General features: G+C 35.8%; 1 protein-coding gene across 1 annotated transcript; it reads left to right on the top strand.

The window, feature by feature from the left end:
- The first annotated feature begins 8,179 nt into the window (after positions 1-8,179).
- LOC140156901 (arylsulfatase B-like) lies at positions 8,180-26,679 on the top strand. Its single transcript, XM_072179935.1, has 7 exons — positions 8,180-8,573; positions 8,954-9,140; positions 10,327-10,526; positions 15,270-15,477; positions 16,680-16,929; positions 18,592-18,761; positions 22,785-26,679. Exons 1-7 carry the CDS (start codon positions 8,310-8,312, stop codon positions 23,048-23,050), a joined length of 1,545 nt encoding a protein of 514 aa, XP_072036036.1. The 5' UTR covers positions 8,180-8,309; the 3' UTR covers positions 23,051-26,679.

The following is a 26,679-nucleotide window of genomic DNA, read 5'->3' as shown; positions in this document are numbered from 1 at the left end:
GATTTGAAGTAAGCGCGAAGATAATGGCGGGCTTTATGTGTTACAGTGCGGGCATTATAACCATTGATCACTGTAAACTGCAACTTTTAAATTCGGGTATTTTTCTGTAAAAGCACTACTGTGTTGTTAATATTGAACGACATTTGACGAATGGGGTATCAAAATGCGGTAAATAAATCATCCTTCTCTATGTTGAAATATTGTGAAAACAATTATTAGTTCTGAATCTATAGGCGTATTTATAACAGCTGAGTTACTTTTTGTGCAGACTTTACAAGTTCATTATGTATTATAGTTTGATCAGCTCGTAATCGGCGGGCCTTACAACATCGCGGATTAATATCAATACATTTTATTTGGAGAATTGTCTTGCAACACCTTCGCCAGAAGTATTACAAATTTTTAATTGAAGTCCTATATATATTGTCTACTTTCTTTAACAAGCAAAATATAGACCAGGCAAATCAATTATATCACTCTTAACGTGGGTCTACTTTTCGGCGTAGTGGTAAAAGCCTAATAATTCCTGCCGATTACAAGCTGATCAAAGTATATCTGTTTACTCATTGTTGAATTTTCATCACATATATTAATGGTCATGGGGAGTAAACCAAAAGATTATATAAAAAAAATCTAAATGTTCAAATCCTTATGTTTTTGTTGTTTAAAGGTGGGTGGGTTGTCAGATTGTAACATGTGCACATCAGCTAAACAGTCTTATTCCAAATAGTTTAAGTGCTCTATCGATTGGTAATTGTGTATTACGGACTGCAGTGCTCCATAGAACAGTACATGACTTCTATGTATATACCACCTAAACAAAATATGTTTCAGGCCTAAATTTATCAGTCACTGGGGTTGTCTAGCTTTTATCTGATACCAAAATCTGCATTTTGATGAGGTGAAGTGGGGTAATGAAGCTCTAAACTGGATGTACCTTTAAATAGGTACATGTAGTGTTTTAACCCCATGAATACTACATTCTGATTGGTTAGAAGAAGACTATTATGATATATTGAGCCAATCAGCAGCATGGTAAGAATGTTGGTAGGACTGAACTGAGTTGAGCTTAAATATCTAGAAGCTGTATTTTAATTGGTCAGTGGTCACTCAGATGAATATTTCATGTAATTAACCAATCAGAAATGTTTGAAGAAATACAGTAGTTCTCAGGGCTTAATCTATAACTTGCTTTGGTTTGACCTATTAGAGGGCATTTACATCAACTTAAAAAAAAAACTTTTCACAAATTTGTCTTTATTTTGCTCAATCAGGTTACATGAATGTTATCTGTACATGATGATATTTATATATATGTGACCATCCAGCACAACTGAGCCCTGAAGTCACCAATCATCATTTTTGAGATATTCAACCAAAATATTCTGCTTGAAATTAGCTTTAAAATGATGTATATCATGTCTATAGTACTTGACATTTAAGTAGTGAAAAATCAATAAAACAGTCAATAAATCCTTTGTTTCCTATTGTTTATTGTTAAGTTCAATGGAGCATCTCAATAGTGGCACTGGCGACATCCGGGCTCAGTTGTGGTGGATGGTCACATATTTGATATTACAACAACATTGTTCTTAATTATTTCAATTAAGTAATAAGAAATTACTTTGATTTTTAACAACATTCCTCTGCATATACATGTACTTGTAAATATTAATAGCAGTCTCATTGACTCTAGTGATCATGATGACAAAACTTTTATTCTGTTTTATAACTATGCAAGATTATACTTCATCAGCATATTGATAGAATAGGTAAATCATGGGAGCAAGATTAATTTGTGTGATGATTAAATTTAAAAATAAATGAGGGAATATTCATGATATCAACAGCATAGACCACACTCTGTGATAAATATTGACAGCATCAATCAAGATTCAAGAAATTAAAGTATAGCCCCCCCCCCCTAAAATGACCATTCAAATGATTTATTATTGTACTATTATTATTATAATATTATTATTAATGGAAGATTTTGCTGGAAGATTATTTAGTACTATATTAGCAAATTATTCTACTGTCCAGTTGATCATGGGAACAAATATAAATCCAGAATATGGTACAGTCTGGCTGTCATCTCAAATGTTATTTGGCACATTTTCTGTCTTCATTATTGCAAAATGGCAAAAAAAGTTCCCAACACGTAACATGGAAGTGATATAAGAAGGTGACTTTTTGCAAAATCCGAACTCAGTAGAAAATAGAAAACAATCCAAACTGTGTAAAATGTGTAATATTTTTTTAATCAAACAAGAAATATTGATCAAGACAATGTATGGAATCAGTGCATTCAGTGGCATGCGCAGCACATTGAAAGTGGGGGAGCAGGTTGTTCAGTTCTCCGAATGGAGTCTGATTTAGGTGTGTAAGGTGCGGTTTTAGTGTTTCCCCCGAATTTCCCCCGAATAACCAACAAAAGTGGGGGAGGGCATGTGCCCCCCCCCTTTGCGCACGCCACTGAGTGCATACCCAAAACAGGTGGATAGATATCGTAGTTGTTACGTTCTTAAGCTTTAATTATTCTTGAGTTCTTATGCCAACCACACATCAGAAGATTGAAAACCCCAATTTTTTAATGCACTTGTTCCTGTATTCCTAGTAGGCACGGGCATGGTATGCACTAGACTACAGGAATGAACTAGTATTAGGCCAAAAAAAAATGTTTCTTTCCTGTAGCAGGTCCAAAAAGTCAAATGCGAAATGCGTTTTTTTTTGGTTTCTTTTAATCCATGTCTTGAAAAAAAAAAAAAAACCTTTTCGCTGCAAATTGGAATGGGAATTTACAGTGGGTTTCTCCGACACACACACACAAAAATATTTCTTCATATTCAAGAATATTTATGACCCCCTTTCAACCTGCAGTAGTTTTTCACTATGCTCGTTTGTTGTGTAATGTGTAAATTGTTTACTCCAGTAGTATTTTCTATTATTTTTTTGCAATTTTTCCTGATTTTTTTTCTTTGTAAGTGAAAAAAAAAAATCAAATGCGCACAAAAGCTGTCAAAAACGAAATGCGCGTGCACTACAGGAAACAAACTTGTTTTTTTGGCCTTATAGTACTGTTGATTCATTCAGAGAGGTATAAAATAAATGAAATAAATGTTAGCATTTTTATAGTGCATTTTCTAATTCATTAAAGCACTTAGACATTTTATTCTGCTAGCTGCCACTATGAAATATCACAGCCTGAAGTTATAAGTAAATACTGTGTTCACACTTTGTTTGTACTCTTATAGATATGGGACAGTGCAGTAATATCTGCAGTACTTTGAAGAAGGGTGACTTGGGTGGGGCATTTTTGTTATAGCATGTCAAGGAAAGAAATATAATATATTTTTGAAATATTTTTTTATCAAGATTTACCATCAAAATGTGTGCGAGGAGCAGAAATAGGCTTTTCTAGTTTGGACACACCTGTAATTACATGTAGGTGCATTCAGTGAATTTGACTGCTCAGTGCTAGAGGTGGGTAAGTGCAATAGCTGCCATGTGCAGCTGCTATGTGTAATGAGTATACTGTGTGTAAATTGACAAATGTTCACAGGGCAGCTATTGCACTTGCCCACTTCTTGCACTGAGCAGTCAAATTACTTGTCCTAATAATAACCAAAATTAATTCCAATTCAGATTTGTATACATGCATTAACAAACTGTATGCAAATGGAAAAGGTCAAAATCAGATAAACTATACTTGGCTTTTTATCATTTGGGACCAAGGACATAGAAAACATTCATGTGTGATGTACAGAAACAGGTCATACACAATGGGTATAGGACCATTGTTTAAATATGTCATAAGAAGCTGCATTTCCTGCAAAGATAGCAGACTGCACATTTAATAGTATAGGGTTCTTTTGAAAATCATAAAACGGGATGTAAATACTAAGTATGCAATCAATCTGAATAAGTCACCCTCTTCAACAGACGATTACTGCACAGGCTCTGGTATATTTTTCTAAACTTTCTAAATAAGGCAAAGCCTTACATGTAGGTGTGTGTGTGAATTTTATATATTATCAATAAATATATAACCATATGAAATAGATGTTGTTTATGCACTGTATTTGTCCATGTGTACACTTGTGATAACAGTTGTTACATTGCAGTAAGGTTTGCAGTGATCCCACTTATTGAGACTTCCCTGTGTAAGAGGATTTATCATTTGCATCACATAATGTAGTATTTCAAAAGGCTGCCTTGTGTGATTTTTATTGTCATTGTTGTATTTCATATTGTTATTTTACATTTCAGTATGCTTCTTTCTTTATGAATGGACATGAGATTGTAATATTGAAAAAATATACCTCAAAATTATATATTTAAGTTAATTTTACAGTCAATCTCATCGGTATTAGATAACCATAAATATAATCACACAAGGCAGCCTTTTGAGATACAAGAGTATGTGAAGCAGACAATTAATTGTAGAAAATATCTCAATTTCTCTGCAGAGATGCAGGCAAAGAGTTTTCATAAAAATTGAGGGATACCATGATCAAGGGGAATGAGTCCCATGTCGACCCTGGTTGAAAATGAGTTCTACATACGTTTCTAAAGAGGACATTTAAAGCTTTCAGAAACTGAAAACCCCATGTTGATACAACTTTTCTTTGAAAAGTTACGTCACTTGATCAATTGCTGAAAACAATATAAAACAAAAGAACTTGAACACTTTCTTTGCCAATATCTCAAAATCAATATTAGCGACATTCGACTCATTTCCCTTGATCGTGTCACATAATTATGGTCATGTACATCAAGAAAGAAACCTATCATTGTCCAAAGAAGGGACAGGAGCAGTGAACCATAGTATATTATTCTTGATTAGATTGACATTGCCTCTCCTGGCTGCCTTTGTGCACATCACATACCTGGTGTTTTAAAACTGCAAATGTTTTGCTCCTCATTGTTGCACATGTGTTGCAGTGAGCAGCATAAATTGAGCTATGCTCATTGCCCAGGCTCATTAAATTGTCGAGTGCTTCCATTTACACTACAAGATTCCTATTGTGGCTGCCTGCTCAGGTACACCATCACCAAAGTATCTGACTGGTACACACAGAGTACCTAAAAATACACATTACCAATGCTGCTACTGCACAGGTCCCACCAGCAGTGGTACTGCACTGGTACTCCCCTGGCTCTTTACAGTACCAGCCAAAAAAGTACCTTAGCGACGGTGTGCCTTTGCAGGCGCACACGGCCCCAATATGAATCTTGTAGTGTAAATGCAGCTGAACTGTTATCACAGCAAGCTGCATTCAATTTAAATCTCTTGACACGATCATCTTTGATCCTAAATGATGATATTCATCCAGAAGTTTTATTTCTTTTAACATAAAACTATTTTACAATTATAGTATATTGTTTGATAGGCATTATTGCCATTTATATTGAACACTTTTCCAAAAAAAAACCCCAACCTTATTTTGAGATATGCTTTTTGGTACTTTCTTTTCATTTAGCTTTTTAGATGGATATTAATTGTCACTTCACAAGACCAACTCACTTCTGCGAGTTGCGAATGAAAAAACAAATAAATTTAAACTCTCCACAACATGTGTAGAGTTCTCCACAACATGTGTAGAGTTAATTGGCAAGACAAAATCTCATTTGCCTTTTCAAATATCCTCTGTAGCATGTGATCAACAGAAACAAGCTCTCAGAAAAGAAGGCATCAAAAGTGTTTGTGAAAGGAATAATATGGTATTGCCATATTAGTTGTGTATTGTTTTGTATTCCCTGCAAAAAGGGCAATTGTCAAATAGGCAATTGTGTTACTATTATTGCATAATATATTGGCGGTTTGAAAATGCACATAAGTTTGACTGCTCAATGATAAGCTGTAAAAATATATACACAGATGGTCAGACCTATAGTTATGATTACTCTCATGGATGCAAAATTGCCAGGAGATTGCAAAATGTTGTTTTAGATGGAGCGTCATCAGAAAGTGTGCATGTGTCTTCTGGAGTCCCGTAAGGAACTGTATTGGGTCCTGCCATGTTCCTCTTGTACATTAATGATCTGGCTAGGAAAGTGAAATCAACTGTTAGGATGTTAGCATATGATTGCATCATGTACAAGAGGATCAATACAACAACAGACAATAATATACTGCAACATGACATTGATACCCTGTGCTCTTGGCAAGACAAAGCTCATGAGATTCTAATCTAAGAAAAGTTTGTTCATAAACGTCACCCACAAGAAGAATCCTGTTACTAACACCTGTAGCATGGGAGGCGTTCCGCTTCAGTCTACAGGTAGTTACACTTACCTGGGAGTCAACATCAATAATAAACTCAATTAGAACCAGCATATCAAAAATTAAACTACAAGCAAGGCAAACAAAACTCTGGGTCTGCTGCACAGAAACGTATATCACTGCAGTACAGCAGTGAATTCAACTGTTTACAAAATACTTGCGCCCGAAGCTAGAATATTGTGGCACAATCTGGGATTTTCATCAGCAAGTATCCATTGACCACATTTGTGCAAAATTGCGCTGCCAGGTTTGCTAAAGAGAACTATAGCAGTGATACATCCATGAAGAAAAACCTTGAATAAGATTCATTAGAAGAGAGATATCTGACAGCTCGGTTAATTCTTGTTTACAAAGCAACAGACCATTCTGCAGCTATAGACATCAACAAATTGCAAGAAAACACTTTTTTGTTGGGCAAGGTTTTGACTGTTGGGGTGCAGTGTATATCATATACTACCTCTGTTAAACTATTCTACACAATTTGGAATGGATCTAGCTATATGTACTGTACTAAACATTTCAAAAGAGATTATTTAGAAGTGGAGGAATATTGGCATGCTAAGCTACCTGACTAACTAGTTTTCATCAGTCACTATTGATGCAGTGTTCAGGTCATGCAGGACTCATACAAGAATGATAATTGGCAGAGTTCTCCAAAGAACAATTACGCAAAGGGGTGGATTTTTCCTGCTGTGTTTGTATTGATCCAAATAACCAAAATGTTCCAGTCCAAAGTAAGACCAAAACATCAAAGCACACTCTGAAATCATACCCATTGATTTCATAACTGGAATTAATGTTCAGTTTGGACATAAACACTTTCTTTTTCAGAAAAGACATGTTGACAATATTTTGGGAAATGATGAAGAAATTCTGTGTATGTTCTTGATTTTGATGACCGAAGTGGCAAACTGGTGTGTAAACACCTGTCGATCCATGATAGTTGATTGTATATACCAAACGCATCTAGAGAAAATGTGGAAATTGGCAGTTATGGCCCTTTAACACACCGTGCTCAAATCCAGACTCCATTCAGATTTTGATAATTTATTCACAAGAGAGAATGATTGATGAAAAAAAAAACGAAAAGGAAAACACATCACACTTTATAATTATACACAACAAGATTCTTATTACAGCTGCCTGCACAAGCATGCTGTTGCCAAGGTACCTGACTGGTGCACACAAAGTACCTACAGAGTACCAATGCTGTTAAATGCTGTTAAAAGACCAACCAGCAGTGATACTTAGGCATGGGAACGTTAAACGCATGTACCGTCGCACGCATGATCCGTTAAACGTGTAGCAATTGTGGTAAACGTGTAACACGCAAGTCATTTTCAACCTTCAATTTTCCATTTTTCAATGCTAATCAACAGTTGAAAGTAACAAAATCTGAAGACAACCTTAATAATTTACATGAAACTTGCTCAAAACATTCACTATTTAACACTAATACGTCGAAATAATGCATAGTTTTTGACATGTTTGGGCCGTTGACTTCGCAAATTTTACCTTATGTACGGCGCCATTGGTACTAACATATTCTGTTAGAAATTCCGGTTTTGTGAGGTGCACCGCACCTATTGTATATTCATAAAATCTTGCCGCCAGACGGGGCTGGATCAATGCGTGTTAATACGTTAAACGCACACATCACTGATGCGTTAAACGTGTAGGAAAATAAACGGAATAAGGCATCCCTAGTGATACTGCACTGGTATGGTACTCCCAGGCTACCATCCAAGTACCTTGGGGATGCATCTTTGCAGGCAGCCGCAATAGGAATCTTGTCTGATAAGTCCTTGAGATACATACACAGTAATTACAAGTCTATTGTTTTTTCTGAATTTAAACTAACTTTTTTCTTTTATGCGTTTCTTTCAGGTACAAACAGCAGAAATTAAAAAAAAGCAGTACTAAACCAATTCTCTTTTAGTAGTGTGTGAACTCTCCTTGCAATAATTGAACTATAGAGCCAGTAACTCTTGAACTATATAGTCTCTAACACAGTCTTTCAACCATGCAGCTTCACATATGCAACCAATTACTAGCCTGTGTGCTACTCTACTTCATGCCACTATGGCACTCCTGTATTAGCAAACCTCCGCATATAGTATTCATTGTAGCCGATGATTATGGATACAATGACATTGGTTACCATGGTTCTGAGATACTCACACCCAACTTGGATAAGTTGTCTGCACAAGGAGTCAGATTAGAGAATTACTATGTACAACCTATATGTACTCCAACAAGGAGTCAACTTATGAGTGGGAGATATCAGGTAAGAGTCAGATAAAGAGTCAAATTAGAGAATTATTATGTACAACCTATATCTACTCCTACAAGGAGTCAACTGATGAGTGGGAGATATCAGGTAAGAGTCAGACAAGGAGTCAGATTAGAGAATTACTATGTGCAACCTATATGTACTCTAACAAGGAGTCAAGTGATGAGTGGGAGATACCAGGTAAGAGTCAGACAAGGAGTCAGATTAGAGAATTACTATATAGAACCTATATGTACTCCTACACCCTGTTGGAAAATAGTTCATGTTAATCAATGGTCGCAAATAGAATTTGATGTCACAATTCAAGTGGACTTCTCTGTGTATAAATGAGGTCCAAGTTAAATTTGATGAGTCTACATTTTTTCTCACATTAGATCCACACCGGGCTTCAGCACAGCATCATCTGGCCTCCTCAAGCAGCATGCCTTCCTCTTGAAGACAAGACTATAGCAGATGCCTTAAAGACTGCTGGTTATGCTACACATATGATTGGCAAGTGGCATCTAGGACAGTACAAAAAGGAATGCTTTCCAAATCATAGGGGTTTTGACTCGTTCTTTGGTAAGAAATTTGACATGAATCATTGTTTCATTGTTTTTGATGTTGTGAATGAGTATAATGTTTTGCATACATTCGTCTGTCATTGGGTTGTTTGAGTTTAAATCAATACACCCCCTATGGAATGAAGACATTACCTTATGCTAATGAAAGAAATCGCTTATTGCCAGAGTGTATTCCAAATTTCAATTATTTTATTACTCCATTTCAGTCTATAAATCAACAAACTATAATTTCATTATCAAAATTTATTTTTAATGCTCATAAAATCAGGCAAACTCTTTTGCCCCCTGGTGATGGGTAAATATATTGTACTGTACTTTATTGTATTGTAAGGCCGAAGGCCTATATATACTGAGAAATAAAATCTCTCCATATGGAGAGAACTGAACTGAACTGAACTTAATCTCCCACACAGGGGGATGTAGATTTCAAATGGAGTCACTCATTCAGGAAATCCCATTTGAAATTCTCACTCCCTGTGTGGAAGATTAAGGGGATATATGGATTTAAAATGGAATAGCACATTGCAACAAATGTATGGCAATTTTTCCACTTAAGTTTTGTAGCTGTGGTAAAAATTTCCAGCAGCAACTAAATGTTGGCGATAAAAATACAGAATGGTTATCACTTATTCACAGGAAAAATGATAAACATGCTAAAACGTTAGACTGTATACAGGACCATATACATGGACTTGGACTTAGTTGACAGTAACAAATTTAGTGTGAACTTTTCTTGATGAAATTACAATAATTGAAACATGTGTATCACAAAAACTGTAAGATGCAGCATTTTCTGTATAAAGCCTGTATATATCCAACCAAAACCAAGCAAATGAAAATATACATAAAATAAAACAATAGAAATCAATGACATATGTGACCTGCTACTAAGAAGTGAGCGTAAAGTCGCAACTTGGTAGTTTTAATATGTCCTGGCTGCTGTGTTGGTGTTCTTTGTTTCACATGCACCTGTTCAAGCCAAAAGTATGCCTGTATGTTCTTTGTAAATGGGAGGGGGACAGAATGGGCCATTCGTTAAGGACATGCAGACATACGGCAAAGAGACAGAACATAAACTCAGCAGCCAGAATATCTTGAAATTACCAACTTGCAACTTTATGCTCTTTTCATGGTAGCAGGTCACATGACAGTTATGTATGTTTAATTATTGTGATGATATACAGGTTTTTTGACGGGTAGCGGAGATTATTTCAAGCATCGTCATGTAGGATGCGGTATCACTATGAATCCAGCCTGCTCTTATTGGACAGGGTGGGATCTGCGAGAAAATGATAAACCTGTTCACGACTATGATGGAATCTACTCCACACATTTGTTTACTCAAAGAGCACAGAAGATCATTCAAGAACATGACAAAACCAAGGTATTGTGTAATATTCTTAGCTTTCGTCTGTAATGTGATCAAATTTGTAATACATGCATTTTGACAGTTCCAGAAAGCCAATTTTAAAGTGCACATTATAAATGGGCAAAGAACTAAAGAGGTCTTGAGTCTTGAGTTCATTCACTCCTTCAGTAAGCTAGGCTTGTCCTAGGAGGATTGTGCTGTGCATATGTGGCAAAAGGTGCTCATAAATTTACAACGTGCAAGTAAAAACCGAAGACCAGCAGGTTACAAGGATTGGTGGGTTGGTGTAGTAGCCATATCCCTGAGGGCTGGTAGGGCCAGGGTCTGGAATTGGCTGACTGTTGTTGCTGCAATGACTGGTTGTGGTAGTTTGTTCCAGATTGGGATGGTGCGAACAAAGAAGGAGTATCTGTATGTGTTTACCCTTGACTGAATGGGTTGGTAACTCAGGGTGTTGGTTGCTCTTCCCAGACGAAGTGATGGTATAACTACAGTCGGGCAGGGGATATTCACAAGTCCATGGTGGATTTTGAAAAACATTTTTTTTTTTTTTTTTTTGTAGACAGCTGATTTTATTAAAAGTTTCTTAATACATAATACTGCCACTAATCAGTGACCTTAATGTACATTTCATTGACATGCATTTGATTAATGACATAGGCATTAATAGAGAGTTATAAGAGGATTGAAAAAACGCAACACTTGAAATAAAAACTAATCAATGCAGAGCAAAATGGGAAACAGAGCACCAAAATGAAGCGAATAGAGCCCAATGCTGACAACTTCTGGATTACGACTCAAATTTAGTAGGCCTATCAAACAAACAATCAACACTGAGCTCCACCCGACTCACCCGCTGTCCCGCTCCCCCTCACTCAACATTAAGCAATTTTTACTATTTAAAAAAAATTAAGAGTGAAGCGAGTTTACAATGGCTAAAATACACAGGGATTAATTTTTTATCATGCCATTAACAGTTGCCAGGATTGCCACCTTTTATTAAACTTTTGTAACTGCAAGCTACATTTTGCTTGGTATTTCAAAACATTGTAATAACATTTAACTTCCCTTTTTAAAACATCGAAATTTGGTCGTTTTTCTGTCATCTTTACTCTATATTTAAATGAAGTTTTGCAATAGTCAAAATCAGTGTTAAAATAAAATCATGTGTTGATCCAAAAAGAATTAATTGAGGGGTCATATCTAGATCTATATTAAGCTTCTCTTTTATCCAATCTTTAACGTTATCCCAAAAGTTTCTAGAAATAGTGCAATCCACAAAGAGATGCTTGATTGTTTCCAGATTTGTCTTACAAAATGTACATAAGTCATCATTTCTCGTGTTCATTTTCAACAACAAGGTGTTTGTGCCTATGATACTCTGATTAATTCTATATTGAAACCATCTCATTTTAATATCAGTAGAAAATTTAAAATTTAAGGTACATATTTTTTTCCAATCATCATTGTCCATTCCAAATTCCGCTTTGCCACTTACTCATTGTATTCTTCATCTTTGATCCAATAGAAATATCATAGAACACTTTGCACCCTTTTCGTTGCTTAAAAAGTAATTCCACATTATATGGCTGAAAAGGCGAGGCTAGTTTGGAGCCTATAGTACCATTGTAATTAAAGTTTGATTGAATTGCCCTGACAATACCATTGTATTCCAAGAAATTGGTCTTCACTTTATAAAGTTGTGTAAATTCTGCACTAGACAAAAAGATCCGCTTACTTTTAAAAGATCATTTATAAACAGCACACCCCTTTTCTTCCAATGGGCATAACAAACTGATTTACCACCAATCTTTATTTTATCGTTCCACCACAAGTATTGTTTTGCAATACGATTGAAATCCAGATTATTATAATTTACAATGTTTATAAGCGAGGACCAAGAAAGCAAAGTATCATACCAGAACTTGTTATCGATCATGTTTTTCATGTCATTAAAACGATTCATACCAAAGCAACAAATATCATCACTTATTACATTCAAACAAAAACGAAATAGCTTAACCCATTTTTGATCACCACGGGCAACTCTCCGAATCCAATTTACCTTCAGAGCATTTATATGCATTTCTACATTTGGCATCTTTACTCCACCATTTTCATAATTTTGTATAAATTGGCTTCTTTTTACTCTGTCTGGCTTGCCGTTCCAAATATATTTATATATCTCATCATTTACCGTTTTGATAAACTCCTTGCTTGGGTTTGGTAGCATTTGAGCAATGTAACTTATTTTTGGCAAAGCCAAATTTGATTTCACAACTACAATCCGTCCCAACACAGTTAAATTTCTTTTTTTCCAACTTGATAACATTTTTCTTATCAAAAGAAGTGCATTATCATAATTATCATTTACCATTTGAACAAGGTTTGTACTAAAAGAAATTCCTAGAAAATCAAAGCCACTAATTTTAGTATTTCTGAATTTCTGAGACCCAATCCAAACTGCAATCGTTTTATCTATATTAATTTTCAAACCAGACATCTCATAAAATGATTGCAATGTTTTAAAGGCACTTTCCAGTGATTTTTCTGTACCATCTAGTATTAATGTAGTGTCATCTGCATACTGCGCAATTTTAAAATTTATGTCATTTATGCAAATTCCTGCTATATCCTTATTTTGTCTTATCATGGAAGCTAATACCTCCGCACATAAAACAAAGACATATGGTGAGAGAGGATCGCCTTGTCTACAACTAAGCTGAATTTGGAATGGTTTAGATATATTTCCATTTATGATTACAGAAGAGGATGCATTCTTATACAAAGCTCTAAACCATTTGCAAATGTCTGATCCGAAATTAAATGCCCTTAAAGTTTTAAGAATAAAATCATGTGAGACCGTGTCAAAAGCTTTTTCAAAATCTATCAGTAAAAACATCCCAGGAATTTCTTTAACTTCTGTATAGCTCAACAAATCATAAATAAGGCGAATACTTTCACCAATGAATCTATTCGGGACAAAACCTGTTTGGTCCTCCGAAATTAAATATGGCAAAACCGATTTTATGCGGTTTGCAATACAGGCAGAGGCCAATTTATATGATACATTTAGAAGTGATATAGGCCTCCAGTTTTTTAAGAACTGGCGGGCTTATCTCCTTTCGCAGAAGAGTAACATGACCCTTTTTGAACTTGAGAAAGAGACCCGTTTTTAAAAACTTCATTTAAACATCGAAGAAGAAAACTGGATATTTCCAACCAGAAACATATGTAAAATTCCACTGTAAACCCATCCGCCCAGGTGTCTTATTGTTCTTCATGTTTTTCAAAGCATAGGTGAGCTCAGAATGAGTAATTTCGCCCTCTAAGGTATTTGATTGTATTTGCGTTAATTTGTTTATGCAACCATAATCATCAATTTTAACATTATTATTTCCACCTTTTTCTTTATACAGATTTTCATAAAACGATACAACTTCCTTTTCAATCTCATCTTGAGCTGTCACCTCTGTGTTATTACTTCTCACAATTTTTACCATTTGTTTGTTTACAAAGTTTCTCTTTTCAAGATTAAGAAAATATTTGGTGGGTTTTTCTCCCTCCTCTATCCATCGGGCCTTTGTTCTACTACGAATATCTTCAAGCTCATGTTTAGCATTATCTAACTCATTCTTTAAAATGTCAACATTAGGGCTATTTTTCAATGAAGCTTCCTCGTATGACGTATTTAAGTTTTCTATTAATTTGTCAAGTGCTTCTTCAGACTTGTCTATCTCTTTCTTGTCCCCTTTGTATATTATTGCTCTTACTTAGACCAATGACTACCATGGAATGATCAGTCCTATAACCTGGTAGAATGTCCTCTGATTTCCAAAAGCAGTGTTTCAAAAAACAGTTGGTCATTAATAGTTAATTCTAACTCCTTTGGATCAATATTGTTTATATTTTCTCTGTCATACGGCGAAGCAGCATAGATTTGTTTCACTTTAGAAGAAATTACACTAATTTTGGGGAAAAACTGTAACCTCTACCTTCGAAGATTTATCATCATCTAGCAGGGTTAGCTTTTTGTCACAGAATAATTTACATCATATTGTACACTTTCATAAATATGCAAGCAAGCAAATAAATGATACAAGTTACTTTTATACAACAATTTCTCAAACGTTTGATGCTTAATAGTGCATATAGTGTTCATTTCATTTTGTTTTCAAGTTTTCTGATTTTTTTTTTTATCAGAGATGCACTTTTTTCTTACTGTTGACTTGAAAATCTGTGAGGGTTTTTCACACCTCCTTATTTTATTTTTATTTGTTCAACTGTTCCTATATATTGAATTTAAATCTTTCACATTTGGATTTTATAACCTTTTCGGTGTTTTTGAAAAACATGGTGACCTGGTTGAGTAGTCGTCTGGTGGCAAGGGAATCCCATTTGAGGCGTTGTAGCATACTAGTCATACTTGCGGTTCGCTCGTAGTTGTTATAAACTAACCCACATGTAGCAGCTTTACGCTGTACAGACTCCAAAGCATTCACCTGCTCACAAGAATACAGGTTCTTTACTTGTCTTCAACTAGCATATTTTTTTGGCAAATATTCATTTTAGTTGACTTTTAAAATTTTTTATTATTTGTAATTATAAGCTGTCAAAATATGATAATACACCCCATATAGGAAGTAAAGTGGTATAGACCACTTGACATTATTGTTTAATAAACAATGTTTATTTGCTCCTACAAGTTTTCAGTCATATTCAGGTTCAGTACTTTTATATCCGTCCATTTGTTTTCAGCCTTTATTCATGTATCAATCCTACCAAGCAGTCCATGGGCCACTTCAAGTACCTGACGAATATCTAGTACCGTACCAGAATGTTACAGACAGATACAGACGGATCTATTCAGGAATGGTCACCTGTATGGATGAGGGTATTGGCAACTTGACACAGACATTACATGACACTGGCTTGTGGGACGACACCATCATTATTTTCTCCACTGGTATGTTAAGTAGTATTGATTTGGAAGATTTTAAGTATACAGATTTTTTTCTTCAAAATGTACAGAGTTTTGTTCTTCAATGATATGCCAACTGGTTTTTGGCACTTTTTAGTCATGCCTCAAGAGCTGCCAACGATTACTCGTCTCCAGTATTTTGTATTGATTTTATTAAAGAATACTGATTTTAAGTCTTCAGATTACTGGAAGGTTGGCAGCTCTGCTCAAGGATTACAGAACTGTGTTGCATTGTATATAGTTCATTGACATATGTGACATGATCAAGAGGAATGGCAATGTTTTGTTTTGTTTTCAGCCATTGATAAATGCTCATAACTTGGTAACCACATGTCATATAGGCCTATTCTCTTGGAGAAGGCTATAATGATCATCTTAATAAACTGATATACTCTTCTAACATGAGAGGCAACAATCTGGTCACATACAGTTCTCAGCAGTCATCTCAAAATAGCTGACACTCACTCCAAGTGTATTGCATGAAAAGATGTTATGGTAGTATGATGCTACACAACATCTTCAGTGAATGAGGTGCCGATACTTCATGATATGATTCAGTTACTCAATGATCACCCAAACACTCCATATTTATGGAAGACATGTGAAAGAACTCTGTATTAGGCCAATGGAACTTGATTGTTAGTTTCCTATTGACCGCCCGCATCACCTTTTCAATTTGACCAAAACTTTCATTATTTTTATAAAAAAGTCAATTATCTGAAAATTGAGATGGAAATAATCAAAATTGAAACTCTCAAAATGTTTGACATCCCCTGCTGATCATAATCAGCCGTTTTCTTAGTTGTAGGGGTAGAGGATGGGGTAAATAATGGAAATTTACGGATTACCTCATCATGCTTCTAGTGATTACAAAAATTGCAAATTTTCTTTTCATAAAAACAAATTCAAATTTTTGTTACTCAATCTGTTGCAAAATGTCTGTAATGATGATCTAAGCATTAATACCTGATTTGAAATGGTCTTTCATCAACAATATACTTTGGTACTGGTGGGGTACCTAAATTTGGAGAAAGCTGTTCATAAATTCATTGATTTTGTTGACATAATGGATAATGAAAAGAGACCGAATAATGAATAATGAAATAGCGACCTCGTCCTTTTTTTTTTTTTTTCAATCGGAAACTAATAATCGAGTTCCATTGGCCTAATGACCATTTCTTTTCCAGATAATGGTGGTGAAATCTACGCCGGAGGTAACAACTGGCCGCTCCGTGGCTGGAAGCATTCTCTGTGGGAAGGTGGTATCCATGGAGTAGGCTTTGTGTCGGGTCCACCATTACCAGATAAGATGAAAGGAACATCCAACAATGGACTGATGCATGTCAGTGATTGGTTCCCTACTATTGTTGGTGGATTGGCTGGTGCTAGCTTAAATGGGACTAAACTGGATGGAGTGGATATGTGGCATTCAATAAGGTATGTCTGAGAGTACTAAATTATGAGAGACAACACTCCAATTACAAAACTGAGGACATTTTATAAGAGCCTTGTTTGAGAGCTGGACAGTGTACGAGCTGGATCTTACATACAAGCATGTACTTCACAACAATTAATGAGCTCGGCATGATGTAAATAAAGCAGACAATGTAAATATAAAAGCTTATTTTTTTCATCTTTGTGGGAAACTCTTTAAGTATCTCTTTCATAGATTGTTTGGTTGGATTTGTGGGGTAGAGCTACCTGTTTTACTTGTTTTTACATTTTGATCACTGATTGTATAAACCCTTTATTCCTGACACTTGATTTGTGGTTGTGCAATGCACATGCATGGTGAATGAAAGCTTCAGGGCGGGCCTTAGCTCATTGATTATTGAGAGTCTCATTTTGTCAGCTCGAGCAAAGATACAAATAGGTGATAGTCACAAAAATATTCAGAAGAGGGTGCCTTAGAATAAGCAGTTCATTGTTCGTCCCGTGCACAGACTTGACCGGTGGTATAGAAGTCACTATCCTATAAAATCATGTTACTAGAGTGAGGCGACTCTTGTACAGAATACTTAACCATGTATTTGGTTGTAAATTTGAAACCCATATTGAAGTAAAATCCCACCTGTGAAGGTACCCTTTTAAATAAAACCGACTGATCATGCACTTATCAAAGACCGTTTTAAATGAGTATATTGTTGAATAGTTATAAAATGTATGTATGGATAAAAATTAACTGACATACATGTAACTTGTAAGGGTAGAAATATAATCACTTGTTGTAAGATGGATTGTTCCCATTAGGTTTCACTACCTGAAGAGAATTAATCAAAAATTGAATTGCTGCCTGAGGTTGGTATCAGATCATTAGGCTGTCATTATAGCTAGAGGCAGTATATAACACAAATGGGTCAATGAATTACAACTTCCCAGGAAGTTGATCAGATCATTAGGCTGTCATTATAGCTAGAGGCAGTATATAACACAAATGGGTCAATGAATTACAACTTCCCAGGAAGTTGATCAGATCATTAGGCTGTCATTATAGCTAGAGGCAGTATATAACACAAATGGGTCAATGAATTACAACTTCCCAGGAAGTTGACCAGATCATTAGGCTGTCATTATAGCTAGAGACAGTATATAACACAAATGGGTCAATGAATTACAACTTCCCAGGAAGTTGACCAGATCATTAGGCTGTCATTATAGCTAGAGGCAGTATATAACACAAATGGGTCAATGAATTACAACTTTCAAGGAAGTTGACCAGATCATTAGGCTGTCATTATAGCTAGAGGCAGTATATAACACAAATGGGTCAATGAATTACAACTTCCCAGGAAGTGAGTTTTGCCTAAGGCAATTTGTGGTTAAATGTTGATCCCTTACTACAAAAGTTATTACCATCGATTTGGTTTTCAGGAGGTGAGACATGATCAGTTCTGTTCAGGCAGTGAAACCTAATGCATATTCACTCACCGTACCAGCATATGAAATGGAACATCTTTAACTTTGTGATTCTATTTCAACCATCACACCATTAATAATTGTATAACAGTAAAACCTTCATCAGGACTGTTAAGTAAATAATATCTGGTCTTTATCACTCTTTAATAATATCACTCTTTGTCTTGTTGATTTCTTTCTCAGTACTGGTGCTGCATCACCAAGAAAGGAAATTCTTCACAACATTGACCCACTGACTGTCACACCTGTACCCTGTTCAACACCTATTGTGTCATCTGATAATAAGACATTTAATACGTCTATCAGAGCAGCTATTAGGGTTGGAGACTGGAAGCTAATTACAGGAGATCCAGGTAAGATATCGAGAACCAGAAAGCCTCAACTCACAATGACCACCTCTCACAAAATCAGGGTTCGCAGGTTTTTGCCGCAAAAAAAAAAAAAAACGCGGTTTTAACCACAGTTTTTCCACTTGGCAAAAACAGTTTTTGCCGGCAAAAATGGCAAAAACTAAAAACCTGATAAATGTTTCACTTTTTTCATCTCAAAACAAATTATTAAGTCACAAAAATAATTTCCTAGATTTAATACAGCAAGATTTGGTAATTATAAGTAACATTTTAAGAAATTAAATGTATGGATTTTCATTGCTCACTAGTGCACTTAGCATGCTTAGTGCATAAGTGTCATATCAAATTCAAATGTTTTCATTTTAAGGACTTGATAAGACAAAAAATATGTTTTAAATGATTACTGTTACTATTTATGAGCTTTCTGTGTTACTTTTTAATTCTTGACTGACTATATGTGAGTTTTTACCAGTTTTTGCTATTTTTGCTGGTTTAAACCAGGCAAAAACTGGCAAAAACAGGTTTTTGCTGGCAAAAACCGAACCCTGCACAAAATGAGCATAAAGTTGACAAAATAACTGTCTGAGATATTCCAGATTTAAAATAATTATTTTATACCCTTTAAAATCATACCAAACATTTTAGGATAGCTCAGTCCTGGGAGGGCTCCTTGCTTTTGTCTTCAAAAATCAATATTTCCTCCAAATGATCTTTGGTTTTCTGTTGAATTTTGTTGTGTTTAATGGACTATTTCTTCTATAGTGCCCTGGTGACTTTATGCTCATTTTGTGGGAGTAGGTGATTGTGGGTTGAGGCTTTCTGGCTCTCAACTCGTGATATGTTAAAGCCATAATGTATTCACTCTTGTAACAAAAAACAAAAAATCAAACTTGACTTTTTGACATATGTCCCAACTGAAGCTTTTTGTTGTAATTATGACATTTAATCTCCCCCCCCCCCATAGAGCTCTACAGTTAAGTGTCCAAGATAGTAAGTGGGTTTTCTTTCATATTACATGATTATTTTTGCTTAAAATGACAGAAAACCTTCCTGACAGTTGTTAGTATACAAATATATACTGCCATGAGAGGTCTGGTTAAAACTATGGGCCCGAGGTGAGATCAATAGTACTATTTTCCTGAGGTGCGCAGCCCCGAAGGAAAATAGTATTAATTGATCTCAACGAGGGACCATAGTTTTAACCAGAACTTCGAATAAAGGCAGTATATATATGTTTTATATACTTCATTAATATGTTCTTTGTTCATTAATTGGTTAAAAGAAAATTATTTGATGTTTTGACTCTAGCTTCTATCCTGAGTGAACAGCACAACCAATTTAAGCACAACCTATATTTTGCCCTTCAAAAAAATAGAATAGGCTAAAATTGGGCTAAGCAATTACAGCATCGCGAAATCACGCTATGGCAGTTTCGCGTGCGTGAACTGTTCTGTCGCATCAAATGCGCACGCACGGAAGGCATGGTCAAAAGTACTATTTACGACTTGGAGGTAATTAGGCTCATCCGGGACATTGAAAATACTATTTACAGCTTAGAGGTACTATTTACGGATAGGAGTACTGATGGTAGAACTATTTTTGGTCATGTGATCCACTTTTAACCAATCAATGAACAAGAATATATTAATGAAGTATATAATAATTGTTGTTTATAATTTTTAGCAAAGAGGAATAAAATTGTATATGATGGCATTAATGTCAGGGTAGATGACCCTCACACAGAAGGATGAGTCTCACCAGCTACATTGTGATTAGCAAATATATTAAGGGGGTACTACACCCCTGTGGTAAATTTGTGACTATTTTTGCATTTTTCTCAAAAAATAAACACACTGGTAATAAAAGTTATGTATATTATTGGGGCAAGGAATCCAATTACTATACTGAAATTTCAGTGACTCAAGACAAGCGGTTCAGTATATATGATAGGAAACGAGGTACATCCTAGCTGTACCTTATTTCTGATCATAAATAACAAACCGCTTGTCTTGGGTCACTGAAATTCCAGTGTAGTAATTGGATTTCTTGCCCCTATAATATACATAACTTTTGTTACCATTGTGTTATTAGTTTTTGAGAAAAATGCAAAAATAAACACAAATTTATCAAGGGGTGTAAATACTATTAAGGGCAAGCTGAAATGTTGGTGGACCAGTTCTAAAGCACAGCAACTGAACCATCAGGCAAAGTGATAAAAAAGTTAAAATGTTATTCAATTTATATCAGATTCAAGAAAAAAAGGTTGTGTTTGCAATATGTTTGTTAATTTAATTGTTTTAGAAAGTCAAATTTGGTGAATATCTGGCTCATGGATTACAATTGGTGATATGTGACATGATCAAGGGGAATGAGTTACATGTCGGCCCTGGTCGAAAATGAGTTTTACACATGTTTCTTAAGAGGACATTCAGAGCTTTCAGAAACGGAAAACCCCATGTTGATACGACTTTTCTTTGTAAAGTTACGTCAATTTATCAATCGCTGAAAACAATATAAAACAAAAGTATTTTAATACTTTCTTTGCCAATATCTCAAAATCAATATTAGCGACATCCGACTCATTTCCCTTGATCGTGTCACATATAGATAATCTGGAATTTTCATGAATGCTTTAACGATCCTTTAAGGCTACATGCTCTTTTTGGTTGAAATTTTTGGCGGGAAATTACCCCACACATATATTAAAGTAATATTTTCCCACAACTAAATATCATAGTCAGGAAATTAATGATGCATCTGGTAGCTTAGATCATAACTTTCATATACTTTAGTTGCAATTATCCCAGAAAATTCTTGCTTTGTTTTTACAGAGTCTTGAATTGACGAGGTTTATAATCAAAAAACTTCACTCGGTGTATTTTGAAATTCGAGACCATAACTCTTCTCAAATTAGCCCCAAATCATAATTTATTATATACACGTGTAGCAAACACCAATGGGAATAATTGGACGTTGTTTGCGGAGCCTAAATTTGATTTGATTTTATTTCACAATATTTCTAGTATGAGAATTTTGACCTGTCAATCCCTTTTCGGATTTCGCATCCGAATTCATTAAAATATGATATTTTGAATAAATAATGAGTACGCTTACCTTTCTGCAACACTTCCCGGTACCATTGCGCATCTGGTGACAGCCAATATTTTGGCTGAAAACAGTCCCTTCATATCATTTGTGAACAAAATATGCCTCGAAATTACGTACATGACACATATATCTTGGCACAGCGAGGAAATGAATCGAGCTATTTACGGTGGGGTAGGATATTGGAAGCTATTATGGTACCAGGCATGTCAAGCAGATGCATACACAAGGGCGGTATATTCAAATGCTATTGTCTGGATCATTGAGTATCGATCGCGCATGTAGGCTTATACACGTAGGGGTGTGTTGTCGCTCCCCTGGTTTTGACATAAATTACAAGGACATCTTGCATGACCCAGCGTTTTTATTATATTTATTAGAAAATTAATCGTCGTTTATTACGAGTCCTAAGAGTCATACCAGTTCAATTCATTAAAATTAATTTGTATTAAATGAAAAACAAACAGACAAGTAGAGTCCAATGTCTTACTATGACTGTATTCCTACCAAAATCTGCTTTTCAATACACTAGAAACGTGTTGATATGTATATCTTTGAAAATCGTCAGACATTAACCACTGGTACCGTTGTGGCACAGTTGCATCGTTCACTGTTCAGCATCCATAGTGTATCGGCAGTGGTTCGAACCCTGGTGTAAATTTTAGTATTTTTTATTCTTTTTACTAATACGCTATGCCGTTTTTCAAACACGCCCCTGAATGAAATTCATGGGCAAGTACCCTTAACTATTAGTAATATAGATGAGGTGGCATCACGTATACAGAACATTTTTGCCATTTATAAGTTGGACAATGCATCTGAGAGGAGGCTACTATATAGTTTGATTGCATTTATATATTATCAGGCCCGACTGCATATCTTAATGCCTACACCTCCCATTTTTTCATCCCATTTATGCAGGTAATGGCACTTGGTTTCCAGTCCCAAATTCGGGCAACATCCCACGCAAGAACACTGATCTTCCCGACAAACGTGTGTGGTTATTCAACATAGCAGATGACCCAAGAGAGTTCAATGACCTTTCAGAATACCACCCAGACATTGTAGATCAATTGTTTAACAGACTTCAGGAGCATTACACAGATTCAGTGCCGGTATTTTATCCCGATGGGGATCCCAAGGCAGATCCAGCCAGGCATAATGATACATGGAGTGATTGGGAATGATGTGTTGTTAATTACCAGGATAATTTTTTACAGTGGTAATGGAAGGTAACTGCAACATTATCACAGATACTCATGGTGCATTACACTATAGTGACAATTTGAAATGAATGAACACTGCCTGCTATTTTAAGTCACACGTAATTACATACATCCGCTATACGCTGTAGAAGTGACGTCATAATCGGATTAATTACCATAGCAATGGATGAATACAATTTTTGAATGTACCGCGCTGCACTACAGGCAGGTTGCCTGTGTATGTGTATGCCTGCAACCTGTATGCCTGCAATCATAGATTGAATACAATACCGCTCTTTTCAATGATACTAATCTGACAGGTGCGAGTGATTAACATTTCTTTGACATCTATGGTTCAATGCATCGGTACCACGTGAACGTTGTAGTGCGGGCGATATAGTCAGAATTGTATTCATCCATTTCTATGGTAGTTAATCCGATTAACTACGGCACTTCTACGGCGTATAGGCAAAATATTTAGTTCTCGATCATGAGAGCCAACTTGGGTACGCACTGATATTTGCATTGAGCATACTACGCCAGACCACACGCTTACGGAGCAAGCACATCTTTTGAGAATTGGCCAATCACGGTCTGAAGTTGCGCGATCGTGTTGTTCCACGAAAAGTATGCCGACGCACAACCTCTCATGATCGAGAATTGTTTATTTTGCCTATAATCTCCCCGTGAGCACATTAATTGTCATGGCTGATTGGTGGGAATTAACAGGTTTTGTTCATCACAAGGTGTTCATTTATTTGAAATTCCCTCTCTAAGCTGCATTTGCTAACATGTATATACTGCGCCAAAAAAGTATCCTTACACTTGGAAAAATAATCACAATTTCCAGACTGAACAATATTGGAGTAAATTTGTTTTTGTAATAGATGCACTATCTAATCCTGCACATTATGACACCACATTGAATCCAATGTGACTTCAAGAAGCAAAGTTACAAGCATTTGATTAGACGAAGGTCCCGTTTTAAAATTGACAAACTGGCCTATTCAAAACTCCACAGACTAGACATCTGGTTTGAGAGTGGTGAATGGCTAATTTATCGTTTGGCTTTAATTTAAAACAAAAGGAACAAAAGAAAACTGAAACAAAAGAACTGACAAATAAAATGAAAGTTATGAAAAGTACAGAGAAGCAAAAACTGAAATAAAAACTGCTTTAAATAATGCTTCATTGAAGAAACTGTGTTGTCTCTTTGTTTCGCTTGTTGGAATCTTTATGCGCTTTTAGGCCAGTCTGTCACTTTTAAAACCGGACCTTCGTTTATTCAATTGCTTGTAACTTTACTTCTTGAGGTCACATTGGATTCAATGTGGTGTCATAATGTGCAGGATTAGATAGTGCATCTGTTAAAACAAACAAATTTACCCCAATATTGTTCAGTTTAGAAATTGTGATTATTTTTCCAAGTGTAAGGATACTTTATTGACGCAGTGTATGAAAGGGGCTTTTTGCAACCTGGAGATTATGCAAGAAGTGTTTTATACAGCACCAAATGATTTATCACCTTGATGTCATAATGGGCTATTCCATCTGAAATCCACATTCCCCTGTGGCTGATTTGGCCACAGAGGAGTGTGGGTTTCAAATAGAATAAACAATTGGGTAACTTCCATTTGAAATACTCACCCCAGTTGTGGAAGATAGAGGTAAAGCCAAATTCAGGGGGAGTATGAGTTTCAATATAATTCATCACAGCTAATTCCATTTGAAAAACATACTCCCTTTGTGGAAAACTGTTCTTAAATCTTCCACACAGGTATGGGAGATTTCAAATAAGATAGCCCAATCTGAATGTGTAGATTGGGTTTTTTTATGTGTTGTTTTCTGCAAATATAATCAACCAAAATGAGTCATTACTAAAACTGGTAAATAACTATGCCTGAGGAAGTGAAAGTATAATTTTGGTAAGATTTTCTGCAAACTGTAGCCTTTAAGAGAACAAACAACAAGATTGATGAAGTCCTATAAATGCAATTTTGTTTCATACATGGGCGTCGATCCCGGGTGGATAAATCCCCCCCAATATTTTGCCGGGGGGGATGGTCCATACAATTACCCCCCCCCCCCAATGTTGACGCCTGATAATGCGATTCTGACCAAAAACCTCATATTTGCCCATTTTAGCCCAAAAGTACAAATTTTCCCCACGCTTCGCGCGCATTTAATCTACTTTTACACCATTTTTCATCAATTTAGCTTCAAAATAACAAAAAAATTTGCACGCTTCGCGCACATTTGTACCACAAACTTATTCGGTCACCAAATGGAAATCTACGCCACTGGTTTCATAGCTGGGCTGACCCCCTCCTTCCCTGTTTGTAACGAAACTGGAAGTAGATCAAAATGTTACTGATCATTTGTAAGAGCGTAGAAAAAACACAATCAACTTTTTTTCACTCACTTAACTAGATTCATTCATAGGACTTCACTCAATCTGTTGGGTAAATGGACAAGTACAGTAAATGAAAAATTAAAATTGGTCCCCCCCCCCCCAGAGCACTTATAAATATTTCAAGTTGTACGTCTTTCTTCTGCATACAACAGGAAAAGGGGTATTTTTTCACAGCCAGGCACACATATCTTGTTTGGTGTATCAAACATAGCAAAATGGATACCTTAAGGGGGTACTACACCCCTGGCCAATTTTGTGCCTATTTTTGCATTTTTCTCAAAAATTAAAGCACATTGCTGACAAGTAAGATAATAGGGGCAAGGACTACAACTACTGCACTGAAAATTCAGGAACTCAAGGCAAGCAGTTATTGATTTATTGATCAAATATTGGTTTTCCCTCATTTTTGACTGTAACTCCACAACTGTTATCTGTGCTGAAATACAATTTCCAGTGCAGTAGTTGTAGTCCTTGCCCCTATAATATACATATCTTACTTGTCACCAATGCTGTATAATTTTGAGAAAAATGCAAAAATAGGCACAAAATTAGGCAGGGGTGTAGTACCCCCTTAAGTGCACAGATATTAATTGAAAAGGGTTGCTAAACTTGGCACCCAGCTGCCTCAATTCTACTCAAAACCCTAAAAAATGATGTGCTTTTTCGTTCATGCCTCTTGATCTGGGCTCTTGATTGATCGCTACCAGCCTCCATTTGTTACGGGTACCAAAGGTTTTAGGTGTTCTAATCACAAATCATAACATTATAATACTTGCTTAGGGCAGGAAAACAACCATGTAATTCTTGCTTTGGGTCCATTTTACAGCAAGGAAAAATACTTGCTTTGAGCACTTTTGGAAATACAAGTGATTTTCCCTGATCACATAGTTTGACATTTTACCGGGGGCACTCAAATATAATGCTGTAAGCATGCGTGACCAAAAAAAACGTGTGGAAAGGGGTGGTTTATTTTTCTTGATCATTGTACCAATATGTTAAGGCCAAAAAATAGTCAAAATTCAGCAAAACTTGCCTAGTGGGTCAAATTTAGCCAAAAACTTGTTTAGGGGGTCAAAATTGGACAACAACTTGTTTAGGGGGTCAAATATTTGGGGAAAGCGTGCTAAAAACTTGTTTAGGGGGTCATTTTGCTCACAGAGGAAAACTTGTTTAGGGGTGTTGGGAAAAAAATTGGTCA

Source organism: Amphiura filiformis, chromosome 7, assembly GCF_039555335.1.
Source record: "Amphiura filiformis chromosome 7, Afil_fr2py, whole genome shotgun sequence".
Classification (NCBI taxonomy): domain Eukaryota; kingdom Metazoa; phylum Echinodermata; class Ophiuroidea; order Amphilepidida; family Amphiuridae; genus Amphiura; species Amphiura filiformis.
The sequence above is the reverse complement of the archived record's forward strand: the minus strand, read 5'-3'. Positions and strand labels throughout refer to the sequence as shown.